This window comes from Schistocerca americana, chromosome X (genome assembly GCF_021461395.2).
Source record: "Schistocerca americana isolate TAMUIC-IGC-003095 chromosome X, iqSchAmer2.1, whole genome shotgun sequence".
In the NCBI taxonomy this organism is placed as follows: Eukaryota; Metazoa; Arthropoda; class Insecta; order Orthoptera; family Acrididae; genus Schistocerca; species Schistocerca americana.
The window spans coordinates 277,356,934-277,376,451 of NC_060130.1; the positions used below are offsets into that span (position 1 = coordinate 277,356,934).

At 43.5% G+C, this 19,518-nt stretch overlaps 1 protein-coding gene across 3 annotated transcripts in view; it reads right to left on the minus strand.

The window, feature by feature from the left end:
- Positions 1-5,172: 5,172 nt before the first annotated feature.
- Positions 5,173-19,518, minus strand: part of LOC124555377 — a 145,973-nt gene continuing 131,627 nt past the window's right edge. For 2 of the 3 annotated variants that reach the window (XM_047129268.1, XM_047129267.1), the window contains 2 exons: positions 18,914-19,094; positions 5,173-6,016 (listed from right to left, as the gene is read on the minus strand). In XM_047129268.1, coding sequence (XP_046985224.1) covers positions 5,967-6,016; positions 18,914-19,094 — 231 coding nt within the window. In that variant the 3' untranslated portion in view covers positions 5,173-5,966. The remainder of the gene's footprint in view (positions 6,017-18,913; positions 19,095-19,518) is intronic. The other variant, XM_047129269.1, reaches the window with a different exon arrangement.

Genomic DNA, 19,518 nt, shown 5'->3' on the forward strand with positions numbered 1-19,518 from the left:
CTGCCCCTGCTCCAGGAGTAAGGCAAAACCTTATATCTGTAAACAAAAAACCACTTTCATGGAGGAAACTGAGGACCACTTCACCCATCCATGAATTGTCTGCTAACATTAAAATTAGGGAACCTGGAAGACTATACTACGTACAAAGGGCCAATATAGGAGATACCATCAGTCTGGCTCCACAACCACATTGTGGGAGTGGTTTGTTAGGCAAGAGGAAACAATGTGTGAACCTGGTATGGCCAATATGTAGATGGCATAAGACAGAGGACTCCTTCCGAGAGGAGAGGAAGGAAGAGTGCCAAACCACAGTAGGCTCCTTGATTGTTCATTGTTTATTACTGAGGGCAGTAGCGCACCTGATGTCATTCCACTTTTGGGCGAAGAGAGAGATTTGATGTAGATCCGCATATCCACAGCTGGAATCAAGAAAGGCAATGGGGTAAGTATCTGCTTCTCTAGCTAAACGGTCAGCCAATTCATTCACTGGGACACCCACATGATGTGGGACCCAGAGAAAAACAACTGAGCAGGTGGCATGACCATGGGCAGAGAGGTGGTCATGGTAGTAGAGACCAAAGGGTGGCAAGAGTAGCATTGGTTGATAGCTTGCATGCTGCTCACTGAGTCAGTAGATATTAAATCACTATGGATCGCCCTTAGTAGCAAAAAGGAGGCTCCTGTGAATGGCTAGCAGCTCTGCTGTGAATACACTACATGATCCTGGCAATAAATGGTATTCTAAACCAGTAGGAGACATGAAAGCATATCCCGTCTTATCTATCGTCTTAGAACCATCAGTGTAGAAAATGGTGGCACCCTGAACCCACATACAAGATGCCCGAAGACCATAAGGGTTACAGAGACCTTAGGCCCCTGGAATAGATCCACCCTAACCTGTGGTCTAGGCACCATCCAAGAGGGGGGGGGGGGAAATGTGGGAGGAAATACAAAGGACACATTCCAGTGAGTGGAGTTGGAAATCCTGAAAGGGGGAAGTAAGACACATTCCAGTTGCCAATCCTACTTGTGGGTGGTTATCAGGAGGGAGACATCCCTTGTTTGCAAAGAGGACAGGGTACACAGGATGGTCAGGGAATCAGCGAATGGTGATATTGCCTAAGAAACTAGGAGTTGGCTCCGTGGTATTTGTAGAAAGGTAATCCCCACTTCTGCGAGGAGACTGTCAACGGGACTAGTGCGAAAGGCACTAACAGCCATACACACTCCACAATGGTGAACAGGGTCAGTATTTTCAGAGTGGAAGGAGCTGCTGAGCCATAAACCTAAACTAACATAATCTAGTCTGGACAAGACCAGAGTGCGGTGAAGTTGCAGAAGAGTAGCATTGTCTGCACCCAAAGATACATGGGCCAGGAGGTGGAGGGTATTGCGCTTGTGCATGCATGTAGTCATCCAAGAAGAGAGACGAGAACTCAGAACACACAGAATCTAACTGCTAGTAAGTGGCCTGGTCAGAAATGAGGGGCACAGTATCCGAAACGGAAAAACCAAAAGCACTGAATGCATCACGACCGAACAAATTCGCGGTACCAGCATCATCCATGACCAAAAAAGCCAAGGTACGAACCACACATTTATACATATTGGGAGCCAACATTTTCCCCACAATTGGACTATGTTCTTGTTGTACCTCACCACCTGGAGACAACACCTGATATCCCAAATCCCCATAAGTTTGTGAGTTCAGTGAAGTTGCAGCTGCACCCACAACCATTTGTAATACGATCACTTTGTCCATCATTCACATTTTGATAAACAGTTTGTTATGATTCGTAAGCACTGGAGACAAAAAATTGACATCCATGTCCACATCTGCAAGAGGTGACTGGGAAGAGACACAGATGTCATATGTTATTTTTCCTACAGTTGTTGCTAGTCGCCCAGCATTTATGGCACACAGTCCTGTCAAGTTGCACGAAACGGAAAAGTTGGAAGCATGGAGCGCTGCTGTTGCTGTGGTGGTGGTGGTGGTGGTGGTTTGACACATAGCTGTGGGGAGGCTGCATTTATGACTGCCACATCGCCGACTCCCCAAAACTGACTAACACCCGACCACCAGGAACAGGACACAATGCAACGATGTCACACTAAGCCTAAATCTGATCACTAATAGCATGAGATACATCGAAAGATTGAACAATATTTAATACTCCAGACAAAGAGGGATTCTCACACTGTAGTGCACATTGATGTACCTAGTCAGGAGCCAACCAAATTATGGTATCACAGACCATAGATTTAGCACAGACACCATGATGACCGAGTTCGTGAAGTTCAGCTTCTCAAGCCTGGTAGCACTGGTGGGGCTGTTAATTACAATGATAGCGCTCTACACGCATTGCAGTGACATGCATGCATTTACTGTGATAACTGGACAAAAACTTACACATTTTGCTGAACAAAAGCAACGCAGGTTCCTGGAGTGGGGCTAACTGGCACAACAACTAGTAGATCTGAGGAGAAATTCAAAAAAGGAACAAAGCCCTAAACATGATTGCAGCATTGACACCAAAAGTGAGGAAGTGTTGCCAAAGTCAGTTCCCCTAAGCCTCCCAGTCTTCAACCACATTGCATATGGTGGAAAGGGCAGTGGGTACGACAACGGCATGGAAGCCTGCATAGTCAATGCAGCTGACAAGTTTACGATAACAACCGTAAGAGCTTGCACTGCTCGAGGAGAGATTGGAGCACTGCCCCCATGGACAAGAGAACTGAGGGAACAACCAAATCGACTGAGTACACAGAAGTGAACACAACACTTGTCACCATTTGTATCATACTGTAGGACACAAACACCAGCACGGTCACCACGAACTAAAGTTTATTATTTTTACATGTACAAGCAAACCAGGTTGAAAACTCCAACACAGGAACAATACAGGTACCGACACTAGCAGTTGCTGACAATAAGTATGAACACAATATGAAGGCAAGTGCCTGCTGCATTGCACTTACAGGGTGTTTCAAAAATGACCGGTATATTTGAAACGGCAATAAAAACTAAATGAGTAGCAATAGAAATACACCGTTTGTTGCAATATGCTTGGGACAACAGTACATTTTCAGGCAGACAAACTTTTGAAATTACAGTAGTTACAATTTTCAACAACAGATGGCGCTGCGGTCTGGGAAACTCTATAGTACGATATTTTCCACATATACACCATGCGTAGCAATAATATGGCGTAGTCTCTGAATGAAATTACCCGAAACCTTTGACAACGTGTCTGGCGGAATGGCTTCACATGCAGATGAGATGTACTGCTTCAGCTGTTCAATTGTTTCTGGATTCTGGCGGTACACCTGGTCTTTCAAGTGTCCCCACAGAAAGAAGTCACAGGGGTTCATGTCTGGCGAATAGGGAGGCCAATCCACGCCGCCTCCTGTATGTTTCGGATAGCCCAAAGCAATCACACGATCATCGAAATATTCATTCAGGAAATTAAAGACGTCGGCCGTGCGATGTGGCCGGGCACCATCTTGCATAAACCACGAGGTGTTCGCAGTGTCGTCTAAGGCAGTTTGTACCGCCACAAATTCACGAAGAATGTCCAGATAGCGTGATGCAGTAATCGTTTCGGATCTGAAAAATGGGCCAATGATTCCTTTGGAAGAAATGGCGGCCCAGACCAGTACTTTTTGAGGATGCAGGGACGATGGGACTGCAACATGGGGCTTTTGGGTTCCCCATATGCGCCAGTTCTGTTTATTGACGAAGCCGTCCAGGTAAAAATAAGCTTCGTCAGTAAACCAAATGCTGCCCACATGCATATCGCCGTCATCAATCCTGTGCACTATATCGTTAGCGAATGTCTCTCGTGCAGCAATGGTAACGGCACTGAGGGGTTGCCGCGTTTGAATTTTGTATGGATAGAGGTGTAAACTCTGGCGCATGAGACGATACGTGGACATTGGCGTCATTTGGACCGCAGCTGCAGCACGGCGAACGGAAACCCGAGGCCGCTGTTGGATCACCTGCTGCACTAGCTGCGCGTTGCCCTCTGTGGTTGCCGTACGCGGTCGCCCTACCTTTCCAGCACGTTCATCCGTCACGTTCCCAGTCCATTGAAATTTTTCAAACAGATCCTTTATTGTATCGCTTTTCGGTCCTTTGGTTACATTAAACCTCCGTTGAAAACTTCGTCTTGTTGCAACAACACTGTGTTCTAGGCGGTGGAATTCCAACACCAGAAAAATCCTCTGTTCTAAGGAATAAACCATGTTGTCTACAGCACACTTGCACATTGTGAACAGCACACGCTTACAGCAGAAAGACGACGTACAGAATGGCGCACCCACAAACTGCGTTGTCTTCTATATCTTTCACATCACTTGCAGCGCCATCTGTTGTTGAAAATTGTAACTACTGTAATTTCGAAAGTTTGTCTGCCTGAAAATGTACTGTTGTCCCAAGCATATTGCAACAAACGGTGTATTTCTATCGCTGCTCGTTTAGTTTTTATTGCCGTTTCAAATATACCGGTCATTTTTGAAACACCCTGTATAAAGAAGGGCTTTGGTAGACAGCAAGGTGGATGCCATGCCATGCTGTGTGCACATGTCATGTGGCTCACTACAGACAGCTTCTGGTGGGCAGCATGCACAGATGCTGTTGACAGAATATTTGAAGTGTAGTGTGCCAGTGGCCTAATGTTGCTGTGTGTATCCAAGTATTACATACCGAGTTATAGCACTTTTTCCCTCTGTTTCCTTGCTATTTGTCCATTCATTCTCAGGTGCATAAGATCAGGGCAAGTTAGAATACCCTTTCTGTTATGGAGTTAACTGTACATATAAGTTACTATACAATGTTCAGAAACATTTTGAAATTAACATAGTAGTTTCATGATAAGGTTTAGTATAAATGCTGACAACTCTTTTCATTTCATTATCATATGCAAATGCTCCCTGTCTACTGACACTAATTTCATTAGTAAGCACTACTGTGTTGTTGGAGGTAGTGTCATGAACACACTGGGGTCAAACGGCTCTAGTTAACAAGCTGGTGAAGTCAGTGAAACCTGCTGTAACTCTGAATTGATGCACATCTTCTGGGTATGATGCCTGGATTGTTTGAATGCCACCTTTACTGGACGTAGATCTATAATGACATGTAATAAAACAATAAACACTGTCACTAACATTAAATCAATGCTGAAAAACATTTTTATTTAAAAAAAAAATATAAAAATAGCTCCACATTCATTTTCAGTACTATAAAGTTCATTACATGATTTACTAAATCAGAACTTTAAAATATAAACTGGCACTGCATCCAAAGTGTAAAATGCTTCCGACACTGAACTGTGAACTATATTATCACAACAATTCCCGCAAATATAAATAGTGCCAATATTCAACAAGCACTGTTTGAGTTCCAAATATCAAATATAGCTAGAACTTCTTGATATTCCAACTTAATGCACAATAGCAGTTCCAATAAATGGAAATAGTCATTTCACAATATTCACCACATTTTCTTTGAAATTCATGTATCAGTCATTCTAGAATTTCTTGTGTAACTTGATTTAAAAATAATTGCCGATTATAATATACTTTAAGTTTCTGTTAAAAGACATTTTGGTGTGCATCATCAACTGCACTTACAAATACTTAATTGTCAGACTGGAATTTGGGTGGATGCCACTGGTGATGGTGCATTAATACTGGTCTGGCTTTTTTTTATGGGGCTCATAGTGCACAGCATGATACCTTTTAACAAATATTACAAGCTGCAGAGTACCCCACATATAACAGTTTCAATGCCATTTTCTATTACAACCCAATTGTTAGGCAAGTTTAAAATTTTAAAACTAGTGTACACCATTAAATACTAATTTCATAAACACTACAAAAAGATGGCACATGATTAAAAATGCATTACAATGAACAGCAAAAATAGATCAATTCCTATTTTCACAACATGCATTACAAGTGGCTTCTTAGTTCCTTTGTGAGCTTTCATCTTCTTCTGACATAGGAAAAACTGAACCTGAAAAAGGAACATCAACAACTTGCTAAAACATTATTGCTTTATTGAACTATATCACAAAAAGTTACAGTAAATATAGAGCAAAGAACATCAATTCTGTAAGTACATGTAGCTTTGATGAATTCAAAATACACTGATGGGGAAAAAAATGTTTCATTAATATTTCACATTACTGGAGCTGTCCATTATGAAAACTAGCTGAGAATATGCACCTTTAAAAAAATCACAAACCAAAAAGGAGTTGAGAGAGATGAACAAAACGTGGTATGCATGTTTCTACATCTGGAAGATGATGTCTGTTCAAATTTGTGCCAATCACATAAGAGTGGTGCTAGTAGTGCCACTATGAGGTTGCAATCAGGTTTGCTCTAACCACACACTGCAACAGTCATGAGCATCAGTTACCGCCAAGATTGGACGTGCAGAGTTGATGTTAGTCAAGAATGCCTTCAAGATGGCAAAGATACCACTAGCAACACCTCACTCAGTTTGAACAAGGTCCTGTAGTACGGCTGCAAGCTGGGTGTTCCTTCTGCGATACTGTAGGAAGACTTGGCAAGAATGTAGCCACTGTACATGACTGAGTTGATGGTCTTGAGAATGTACGATTGCAAGAAGACCAGGCTCCAGAAGGCCACTGGGCACTACCAAGAGGGATCATTGTGTTTTGTGTATAGCTCTGGCACATCGTACTGCATCTGCAGCAGCAGTTTGAGTAACAGTTGGCACCCCAGAGACTCGATAACCTGCTTCAAATCATTTACTTCAAGGACAACTCCAGCGGTGACCAGCAAGAGCTCATTGGATGGCAGGGTGGAGGATTGCTGTGTTTTCTGAAAGAAACTGGTTTTGCCTCAGTGCCAGTGATGGTCATGTCTCAATTAGGAGGGGGGGCAGTGGGATAGCTGGTTTGGAATGCAAGGGACTGAACTGCAAGGTCATGAGCCCCTTAACCCTTTAAGCGGCAAATCAGAAGTGGTTGTGGAAGGAAGGAGGTGTAAAGCAAATTCTGGAATGCCGAAGTGTAACTAACACAATAAAAAACAGAGATAAAAGCCCAGGAAACAACAGTGCAGACAAGTTATTAAAAAATCTGTCAAGACAAGGCATTAAAAGCAAAAAATGAGAGAGGGTTGCCAAGGGAACCCTGGAGGGCAGCGGGGGGTATGTGGTTTGCCCCACCAACCCCTCAGGCGGTAAATGAGGCCAAAAAGCCCTACCTTACAGGGAGGAACAGAAACCACCAGATCAGTGGGTGGTCATCTGTTAGTAGCAGAGGGAACGTGTCAGGAACATTAAGATGCTGCCTCAAAGCAGCCAAATTAGGGCAGCCGATGAGTAAGTGGACCACGGTCAGGTGGGCTCCACATCGGCATTGGGGGATTGGGGGGAGGGGGTTCCACATATCTGTGAATGTGGCCATGGGTCGGTTAAGTGTGGCCAATGCAGAGTCAACTGAGGACAGTGGATTCCATCCAACAAGCACAAAGGGAAGACTGCCATGTGGTCATGGTCTCTGTAATTGCCCTCAGTTTGGAAAGATCAAAGTTGACCATTCCGAGATCCAGACTTCCAGCAATTGATGATGTATAAATGACTGAAGGTCCGGTTCTGCGACCCCCATTTCCAGAATCAGTATCCTGGTGTCCAGCTTGGCCAACCAGTCAACTTGTTCATTTGCCCCGAAATCCCAACATGACCATTGGTCCAAACAAAAACAACTGGTCCCACAGCTTGATGCAGGCCAGAAACAAGACCCTGGATATCCATAACCAGTAGGTGAGTAGAGTAGCAATGGGCTATAGCCTGAAGGCTACTGAGGAAGTCACTACAGACTGGGATACTCTTGCCGATGCAAGGACAAAATGGCTGAGGGCTAATTTAATGACAATCAATTCAGCAGTGAACACACTGCAGACGTCTGGCCTATTTGTCGCTGAATACCTCTTCTGAAACCAGATGTGTCCCAAGGACAGCCAAGAACAGGCAGCAAAAAAATGTGGTGTCAACGGAATCTTCAGCACCAAAGATGACTTTGAGGCAAATCCGAGGTCATAGTACACACTAGGGGGGTAGATGTGATGTCTCCCTGACCAGAGGCAACAATGGAGGAAGTTGCAGTTCTAAACATAGACACTGGAGGCGTGCACAGCAATTGTAAACCCAGTTCTGGGTCGCTGTTCTGGGAGGTGGAACTCCCTTCCATGGGAAAGGAAACAGTAATTGGGACGTTCAGGGAAGCTATGAACATGTGTAGTGTAATTCAGCAGCTGTTGTTGGCACCTGACTGGTAATGGAGAGACTCCGGCCTTGATTAGTAGGCTGTTCACAGGGTTAGTTTGCAAGGCTCCTGTCACAAGTTGGACTCCATAATGACGAATGATGTCCAGTATCCACAGTGCCAAGGATGATGCTGAATCATATGGAAGACTCCCACAGTCAATAGGGGCAGAATCAGGGCTTTGTAGAGCCACAAAGGGGTAGAGCGATCTGCACTCCAGCCAGTATTACTGAGACAGCGAAGGGAATTGAGGTGTCGCCAGCTCTTTCACTTATGTTGGCAAAGGTGGGGAAGCGACGTCAGCCAGGAATCTAAGACCAGTCACAGAAAGTGGTGCATATAAACTAAAAGTAGTAATTGATTGTCTAGGTAAAGATCTGGGTGTGTGCATGACACGAGTCTTGATAGCTGAAAATTGAAAGCCATGGGTGACAGCTCATGACTGCACCACTTGTATAGCACCCTGAAGGCAATGATCAGTGACACCCATACTAGAGGAGCAATTATAAAAGCAAACATCATCGGCATACAAGGAGGGCGATACCAAAGACCCCACAGTCGCTGCAAGATCATTGATGACAGCCAGGAAGATGGGGACTCTCAGTACAGAGCCCTGTGGGACCTTGTTCTCTTGGATATCAGTACTGAGCGAAGCAACCACTTGAACCCAGAGTGTACGGTGTGACAGGAAGTTCTTGAGAAAAATGCTGAGTGGACCCCGAGACCCCACTCATGAAACATAATAAGGATGTGATGATGCCATGTTCTGTTTTAAGCCTTCCATAGATCGAAAGAGACATTGACGAGGTGCTGACGACATGCAAAGGTCACTCGGAAGATGGACTACAGATGAACCAAATTATCAGCAGTGGGGCAGTCTTTGCGAAAACTGCCATGAGACACAGCCAATAGGCCCCAAAACTCAAGCAGCCAACACAGCCACTTGCTCACCGTGCATTCGAGCAACTTACACAGAATGTCATTAAGGCTGACTGGGTGATAAATGTCCATCTCTACGGGGTCAGGGCCAGTTTCAGCACAGGAACTACCATGCTTTCTCATCACTGAGATGGCAATTCACCCTCGTTCCAGACCCCATTAAAGAGGGCGAGTATGTGATGCTGACAGTGCACCGAGAGATGTTTCAGTATTTGATTGTGGATACGGTCTAGCCCTCAGGTCATATCAGGGCAATAGGCTTGGGCACTGAAGTTCCCATTCACTGAATGGAGCATTATACGGCTACAGGTGGCTGGTAGTAATTGATAGGCACATTCACTCCACCTGCTGTTTAATGAGCCAGAAGGCTGGGTGGCAGTTCTCAGACGCAGATGCGTGGGCGTAATTCTCAGCAAAATGTTCAGCGACAGTGTCTGGATCAGAGTAAATGGTACCATCTACGAAAATACTTTGTACACCTGCAGGGGACTGGAAACTGTAAAGGTGTATGATATTTGGCCACAGTTGTGATGGAGAGGTACGTGATCCAACGGTACAAACGTACTGTTACCAAGATTCTTGCTGTTGTCGTTTTATGAGGCAACGGATGTGGGCACGGAGCCATTTAAAGGCAATGAGATGCTCCAACGAAGGGTGCCATTTATGGTGTTGGAGAGCCCGCCTACGATCTCTAATGGCAGCAGCAATCTCTGGAGTACACCAAGGTGCTGTCTTCTGAACGGGGGATCCTGAGGAAACAAAGAGGGGATGGCTTGGGTGGCAGCCAAAAGAATGGCTGTTGTCATACACTGAACAGCCACATCAATACTGCCTTACAATTGGGAACCAAGGACAGTAGAGATGAAGTGACAGGAAGATAGGGATGTGGTCACTACCATACAGGTCATTGGGGACCCTCCAGTGGATAAATATTAGAATACCAGGGCTGCAGGAGGAGATATCAATGACCGAATAAGTTCTATGTGCCACACTGAAGTGTGTGAGGGCACCAGAGTTCAATAGTCAAACATCGAGCTGTGCCAGTAAAGTTTCGATGTCTTTACCATGGCCAGCAATCCTTGTACCACCCCACAAAGGGTTATAGCAGTTGAAGTAATGTGGAAAGAGCTGAGAGAGTAATGCAGACAGTACATCTTTGGACACATCACTGGGAGGGAAATAAACATTACAAATGGTAAAATCCTGATGCGTCCTTACCTGAACAGCCACAGCCTCCAGTGGTGTATCAAGAGGCACAAGGTCACTGTATACAGAGTCCAATACATAAGTTCAAACTCCACTTGATACCTTCTGATTGTCAGTACGATTCTTAAAATAACTTCAGTAGCCACAAAGGAGCAAGGGCCCATGTTGCTGGAAACCATGTTTCCTGAGTGGCAATGGCAATACAGAATGCAGGGTAAGTACTTAAAAGCTGCCAATGCTCAACCAGGTGGTTCAAAAATCCACTGCAGAATCACACTGTCTGAATACAGTGGGGGCATGGAGCGACCAGGATAGGGAGTGAGATTGGAGGGGGGGGTGAGATGGGGGGAGGGGGGGGGGACAGGGAGGCAGATTATGACCCACGGTCATGTGCTGCACCAGTTGAGCCATCAGGGGATCCACCGACACAGGTTCTGCAACAAACTGCCTGAGGAGATCCAGTGCCTCAGGGGCCACCGGGATCTCCAACTTGTGCAGAGTACATGTAGAGTCCAGTGGTGTGGGGGCCACTCGAGTTTCCTTCATCTTAGAAGACTTGTTTTTATCCTTCTTGTTGTCCTCCTCCTTAGAATATGAGGACTGAGAAGGTTTCCCTGAATTGGTTTCAGGAGAAGAAGAAGAACGAGAAGTCTGACAGCCAGCAGCCTGTGGCTCCTTCAGCCACTCATTGGCATCTGGCAGTGGATCAGCAAGAACCAAGGAAGGAAGAGTCCCGAGGGACCTCTTCCTAGCTAGAAAAGAGAGGAGGATGAGGAGGCGCCTACGACTGGGAGATGTAGACCACTGTACTCGGCAGATGGGGAGCCAATGCTCCCGAAGTAGGTGCAGTGAAGCACCAGAAGGAACGCCAACAGGCGGGGGAGGGGGGAAGGGGGGGGGGGTTTGATGTTAGCGGGGGACTCAGAGCTCATGTCAACAAAGATGGGGACGACGTTGCGGCTGTAGCATAATGTTGCGTCATTTGTACGTGATTATGAAGCTTATACTTTCTTCTGGCCTCTTGAAAGGTGAACTTGTCCAGGGTCTTATACTCCTGGATTTTCTTGTCACACTTGAAAATGGAGCCACCTGGTGAGCAGGGAGAGTGGAAGTTGCCACAGTTTACACAAGTGGGGAGAGGGGCACAAGGAATGTTCACGTGCAGAGGACATCCACAATCCCTGCAGAAATGGGGAAGCAGTGCAACAGGAAGACATAAGACATATACCTGAAGCATCTCATAGGAGGAGGAGGAACATAGGGTTTCATGTCACAGTGGCAGACCATCACCTTGCCCTTATCAGGCACTGTATCACCCTAGAAAGCCACGAAGGCCCCAGTAGCAACTCTGTTTTCCCTTGGTCCCCTACGGACACGACATATGAAGTGCACACCCCATTGCCGTAAGTTGGCCCGCAGCTCATCGTTAGATTGTGAAAGATGATCATGGTGAAAGATAACATCCTGGACCATACTGAGACTCATGTGGGGAGTGACAGTCAAAGGAATGTCACGTTTTCACAAGACAGCAGCGTCTGTAACTGGTCAGGAGATGACTTTTTATCAGGAGGGAACCACTCTGCATCTTAGAGATAGCTACAACTTCCCCATATTTGTCCTCAGTGTGTTCAAACAAAAAATACAGGCTTTAGCCCAAAAACATGTCCCAGTTGGTCCCAGTACAGACCAGGTATTTGGGGGAGGATTTTGCTCCTTAGTGTTTAGTCCTACATTCCTTCCACAATGTGGCCAGGGAAGGGAACGCATTGGACCTTTCCATATGAAGAGGCTGCTGGGGCCATGTGACCACCAGTGGGAGAAAGTTTCAGTCAATTCACATGCAAACTATCCGCTACGGTGGCACCCACTCCAAACGGGGAGCTCTCCTCATGGGCACCACCCAGCAACAGTAACAGTTACCTGGCCAGTAAGCCTTAGCCAGGAGTCTCCATGCTGCACTCACAATGGGCACATACTCCTTGGCACACATGGGGAATATGTAGTGCACGCACCAAAAATGTGATCACTGCATGGTCAGGAGGCTACCATATTTCAGATACTTGACACGAAAGTGGTGAAGATTGCTAGCCTCACACACAGGGTGCAAACTGAGTGCACAATCTGCAGCAACATTACCAGAGTTGATTGTGGTCCTCTGGGTTGGAACAGAGTGGAGTATCGAACCAAAGGCTTTGTCGATTCTATGATGATCTCAGGTGCAGATTTCTGGACCTGTGTTATGGGGTGGATAATTGATAAGTCAGGGTACACAACACAAAGGAAGCAGCTACTTGGGTACAGAGTACTTGTGGAGTGCACATGGGGGTTTTTTCAGCTAGGTGATACTTTGAAGTCTTCTAATGAACCCTTGCCAGTCAGTACGCAGTGAGTGAAATCAGATAGCAACACAGTAAAGACACATTGATTGCCAAAATTTTAATAGTACACTGTCTAAGTATTCGTAACGCAGTTCTTGAATTTACTGCCCTCCAGGAAGTTACACTCAAATTATTCTCGGAACAGAGAGCTGGTTGAAACCCAAAGTAAAAAGCTCCAAAACGTTTAGCAAGGCACTGAACATATAACATACAGACAGACACCACAGGAAGAGCAGTGTTCACTGCAGTTGACAAAAAACATTGTCTATTGAGGTCGAAGCTGAGTCTAACTGTGCAGTTATCTGCATGCAAGCAACAGGCCTACATGAACTTAAGTTAATTATTGAATGCTTTTACTAGCCACTCAATTCCACCATTAAAGTTTTAGAATCATTCAAAGGAAGTCTACACTCAGCAGTGCAGAAATACCTAGCGCGTGCAATATTTGTTGGAGACAACTTTAACCTACCACGTATAGACTGGGACCTCTATGGATTCATTGCAGGTGGTAGAGACAAACAGTTTTGTAAAGTCATTTTGAAGATGTTTTCCAAAAACTGTTTTGAGTAGCTGGTTGGGCAGTCCACACACGATGGAAATATTTTAAACCATGTAGCTACAAACAGGCCTGAGCTCATCAACAGTTAGTACAAATATCATGTGATTATGGTATCTTATTATCATTACTGAAGTTAATAAAACCGTCAAGAAGGCTATGCGAGTATTTCTCCTAGAAACAGCAGAAAAGAAGTTGTCAGCACACCACTAGGACAATGGGTGGACATCATTTAGTTCCAGTACGATGAATGTAGAGGAATTATGGGCGAAGTTTGAACTGTTTTTAAATTTCATTCTGAAGAAGTATGTGTCGAGCAAGTGGATTAAGGATGACTACGACCTACTGTGGTTTAATCCTGATATTACCAGGTTTTTGTTTCACAGAGTACCACTGGTGTCGTAAAGACTCCAAGCAGTTTACATGGGAGAAATTGGCAGTATTTTAATGAACTAACATAAAAGCATTATTACAGCTCTTCTATGTAACAGTCATAATTCCGATTTCATAAACGTTACATTTAAGAAACAAAAAGAAATTTGATTGGGGGTCACATAATTCAGCAGAAAAAATGAATACATTTTTATCAGTTGTAAATATAAAACTGGACATAAAATCATTGGATACAACTGACTCGGAGGGAGACTGTCATATTTTGAAAACAATAGTTTTGGAAACAAGGGAGACATATATTATGAATGTGCTTATGGGATCACACTGACCTCTGTGGTACTGGAAGGGTTAGTAACAGAATTCAGAAAATGCTGATGCAGCAGCAGACTATTGCACACTTTGTTCTGAAAGAACACTCTAATGACAACAGGCAAAACTTAATGGAAATTAAGTGCATCTGTAAAACAACAATGTGTGAAGCATACAGCAACATCCACTATCATATCTTTAGCAAAAAATATTGCCAAGAACCCAAGCAAATTCTGGTTCTACATAAAATCACTAAGTAGGTTGAAGGCTTCTATCCAGTCTGGTGCCGCAATAGATGACAGCAAATGGTAAGCTAAGGTTTTAAATTTTGCATTTAAGAAATCATTCACACAAGAAGATAATACAAACATACCATTGTTTGACCATCGCACAGACTTCCATATGGAGGACACAGTAATAGGTATTCCTGGTGCAGAGAAGTAACTACAAGACAACTAAGTCACTAGGTCCAAACTGAATCCCAATTTGGTTTTACAGAGGGCACTCTATGGCTATGGCCCCTTACTTATCTTGTATTTATTGCCAATTTCTTGCCTACTGCAATGACCCAAGCTAACGGAAAAAAATGCAGATGACTGCTGTACACAATGCTTGACAACTGCTAGGAACAGAGACATTGTTGTATAGGAATAATCACAGGCAATGACAGATGACAGTGATAACGGAGTTGGAGTGGTATATTTACTATAAAAAATGGGTACTTATTTCACCACAGGGGAAAGCAGGATAAAAGGCATAAATAATGTTCATTTTTGACACATGTCAGATTCCCAACATGAAGGTTGATATTGATTTCTCAGTAAGGAATATGGCCTCCTCTGGCACTAATGCACATTTTGCACACTGACTACCAAACAGCTGAGACATCATTGGGGATATTATCCCACTCCAATCTCAAGGCAGTTTTCAGTTCTTACACAGTTCAGGGAGGGGATGTCCATTGAGGAATGTGTCTGCCAAGAACATCCCAGACATGTTCTACAGGGGCCATTCCATATATTCAATATCCTCACTTTCCAATGTGTTTGACACCACAGTGGTCCTGTGTGGGCAGGCATTGTCATCCATAAACAAAGCTGGGACTTACCACACCCTCAAGAGATGGACGTGATCCAGAATAATCTCCCTGCAATACCACTGTGCTGTAATGGTACCTCGCACAATGATATGCAGAAATGTTCGGCTGTTATGCATAATGCGTGCCCACAATATAAAGCCTAGGTCATACCGATGATGTTCATGAGCATTCTGTGGTGTGTAATGTGTTCCCACCTCTCTCCACATTAACTGATGGCCAGAGTCATTAGCCACAGTGAAACGGAATTTGCTGGAGAACATCACTCTGGACTATTGCTGCTGACCCCAACCAACATGCTTCCTATGCCAATGAACTCTTTCTCGACAATGACGTGGCTGAAATGGGATACATTTAGCAGGCTTCCGAGCATATCAACCAGCCTGATTTAATCACCACAATATGGTTCTGGCAAACACTTATGTACTGGTTGCAGTCCTGCAGTGATCTGCCCAGGAGTGAAATGTGTGTTTCTTTACCCCACTAGGGTATATGTCAATCCTCTTGCAGTGTGATGGTCCGTATACGACCACCGGCATACTTGCGCATAGCATTTCCACCTTCAGCAGCCTTTTTTAATCGCAAGATGACACTTTTGGACACACCCACTGCTTTGGGAACAGTAGTGACATTCTTACCGTCTTCAAGTCATCCAGCTGATCTTTTCCACAACCACCTTTGCCAAACACCTTACTGCATGAACTGTCTAATGCATACAGAGTGTTCATGCCCAGACTTTGATGCAGTTAACACATCCCGCCCTCTAGATTTCATTTTACTATGATTGGTCAGGTGTTCCACAGCAACTGTCACTTGTTTCGTAGCAATTATTAGCAATTTTTCATTAGCAAGTGTCAGTTGTTCCTTTGCAAGTGTCGAGCAGTGTGTAGGGTGTATCAAAACGAATCATCCGATTTGGCAAGTATATATTTCTGAAATTAATGAGCATGTACAACAAATTTTGGTTTTTGATGAATGGGGAACTTAATTTTTCCCCCCATACCTTTTCATGTGTGTTCAATATGCCCCCCTTGAGATACACAGCATATGTCAATGCAGTATTCAAACTGTTCCCACACTGCAGCAAGCATGTCTTGAGTTACAGCTTCCACAGCGGCTGTTATGCGACGTCTCAGTTCAATCATTGTTGTTGGTAATGGAGGCACAAAGTCTTTTATAAACCCCCACAAGAAATAATCACATACACCCAGGTCTGATGCTCTTAGAGGCTAGTAATGTAAGGCTGAATCATTTGGTCCAGTGCGACTGATCCACCGTTTAGTATCCTTTGATTTAAAAATTCCCGCACTTCCAGATACCAGTGTGACGGTGCTCCATCATGTTGGTAAATGAAGTCATTTGAATCAGTCACCAACTGTGGGAAAAGAAACTTCTCACGCATTTCAAGATAAGTGCTTCCTGTAACAGTGTTTTTGGTAAAGAAATATGGATCGTACACCTTTTCCCGTGAAACTGCACAAAACACATTAAATTTTGGAGAGTCCCTCTCATGTTGTACAACTTCACGTGGTTGTTCTGTACCCCACATTCTTGCATAATGACACTTCACCTTTCCACTTAAATGGAATGTTGCCTCGTCATCAAACACTAAGTGTGGAAGATAACTGTCATACTCCATCTTTGCCAAGAACGAAATTACAGAACTGCACATGATGATGTTTGTCACCTTCATGAAGAGCTCACAGTAACTGAATTTTGTATGGTTTCATGTGTAAACATCGACGCAACACATGCCCGATTGACGTCGGAGGCATGTTAAGCCACACGGTGAACGGATTTCTGCGGAGTCCTTGTGAAACTACGGCAGAAGTATTCAACGTCTGTGTCAGACACTCAGGGATGTCCCAGTGATTTGCTGTTACACATACAACCTGTTTCTCGCAATTGTTCATCCCATCATCTAATGCTCTGTCCTGTAGGAGGATCCACATCATACCTAGTACAAAAGTCATGCTGAACAGTTACTATGACCTGCACTGCGCAAAACGTAGAACCCAAAAAACCTTTTGTTGTCCCAACACCATTTTTACAAGAACTGAAATGGGTGCACACTGCTGCTACCTAGTGGGAACTATGTGAAACTTGATAGTTTGGTCTTTTCAACAGTATGTTGTTCACGCACATATTTCCAACAACATAATAGTTATGATTTTTTTTTTTTTAATCAGATGATTCTTTCTGATACACCCTGTACAATAAGGGTAAAAGAATGAACCCACATAATTACAGACCAATATCCTTAACATGAGTTTGCTGCAGAATTCTTGAACATATCCTCAGTTTGAATATAATAAATTTCCTTGAGATGGGGAATTTTATGTCCACAAATCAGCATTTATTTAGAAAGCATTACTCAAGTGAAACAGCTTGCCCTTTTTTTCACAATATCCTCCAAACCATGGATTAAGGACAACAGGCATATTCCATATTCCTACATTTCTGGAAAGCATTTTACATGGTGCCCCACCGTAGACTTAATGAAGGTCCAATCATATGGAATAAGCTTTAAGACTTCATGAGTAACAGAACACAATACACTGTCCTCGTGAAGACCCTTGTCTCATGGGAGACAAGGGTTTCATGAGTAGTACACTAGGGAAGTGTGCTAACACCACCCTTATTCTCTATACAGCCCTACATAAATGATCTGATGAACAGTGTGAACAGCAACAAGTGGATGTACAGGAAGTTGTTGTCATTAAGGGACTTTCAGAGGATACAAGATGACTTACAAAAAATTTCTAGGTTGTGTGTTCTAAATGTAGAAAAATGTAAGTTAATGGAGATGAGTAGGAAAAACAGTTCCATAATGTACAAGTGCAGTATTGGTAGAGTGCTGGTTAACACTGTCACATCAATCTCATACAGATATCTCAGTGCAACAATACCAAGTGAACAGAAATGGAACGAGCTAGTCAGATTAGTAGTAAAGAAGGTGAACGGTAGACTTTATTTATTACTAGTCTATTACGGAGAACGCAAACAGAACACTAACGTGATCTTTTCTTGAGTAATGCTCAAGTGTTTGGGATCTTCGCCAGGTCAGATTAAAGGAAGACATCAAAGCAGTTCTGAAAGGAAATGACCACTAATGATACAAGATACCCAGTACCATGTACCTCATGGTGGCTTGTGGAATATGTATGTAGATACAGATGATTGCAGATTACACACATAATGCAAAGCACACATTTTAAATAGTGAATAGCACGCACCTAATGGCAACCCCAAACTGTTAACTACTTTAAAACTTAGATTGACCCACAGTCAAGTCAGCACTAAAATCCTTGGTTAGTGAAAAACATTTGAAAGGAAACTGACTACTTTTCAACAATGAAGAAATATACCCTTTAGAATCAATTAACTGTAACGGAGTGCAAGGAAGAGTTAAAGTATCAAACACACACAACTCGGCTGCTGAATTAGTGAGTTGCAATTGTTAAATTACAGCACAACAACAATAATGAGCCCTCTGCGAATTATCTATGTAATAACAACAAATCAACAAATGAGCCAGCAAAGGAACATAAACAGCATAAGCATATCTTATTTGTACTAGGACACAGAACAACAGTTCAAATAAATTTAATAATTGTTTGAGCCAACTACTCGATTCCTTATAAAGTAATGGTACGCAACAGATAAGTCTTATGCTTTATAGGACGGACACACACACACACACACACACACACACACACACACACACACACACCCTTACCTTTCAGTCGCAAGAATGCTGGAGGAGACATTGACGATGCTCTCTCAAACTGACAATTAACAAAATCCAATTTTGATAGAAATCTGTTTGCCCTTGAAGGTCTTGCAATAGGTGACACACCTGTGGGTGATAAAATGTCACCCATTGGTGACCCATGGTGTCTTAACCTGACAGCAGCACACTGGTAACAGAATTAACACCATATCATATAGTAAACATTACACTGCTATACATAATTTTTTTCGGAAAAGTGGCTCACTTAATGCTAAACATTTTGTATTTGTTCAAACTCTGGTAAGGAAAAAATGCCTAGTTCTTTGTCTTAACAAAGAATCCAAAAATGTTCACATACAACCATTTAATGTTAAGACACAAAGAAATTAAGAACACTAGAGCTGTGAATGGGCATTGATTTAAATCAATGCCTTCTGGGTCAAAGAAAGAACACCATTTGCCTGATGGTATCACTGTACAGGTTCAAATTTCCACTCTGCATCATGTGTTGAGGATGATGATGATAAGTGAAGCTCAACATGTTATCATCAGGGCAATCAATAGGGGAGATGCTCTCGTTCATAGAGTGAAACTAGTAATACAGCAAATAA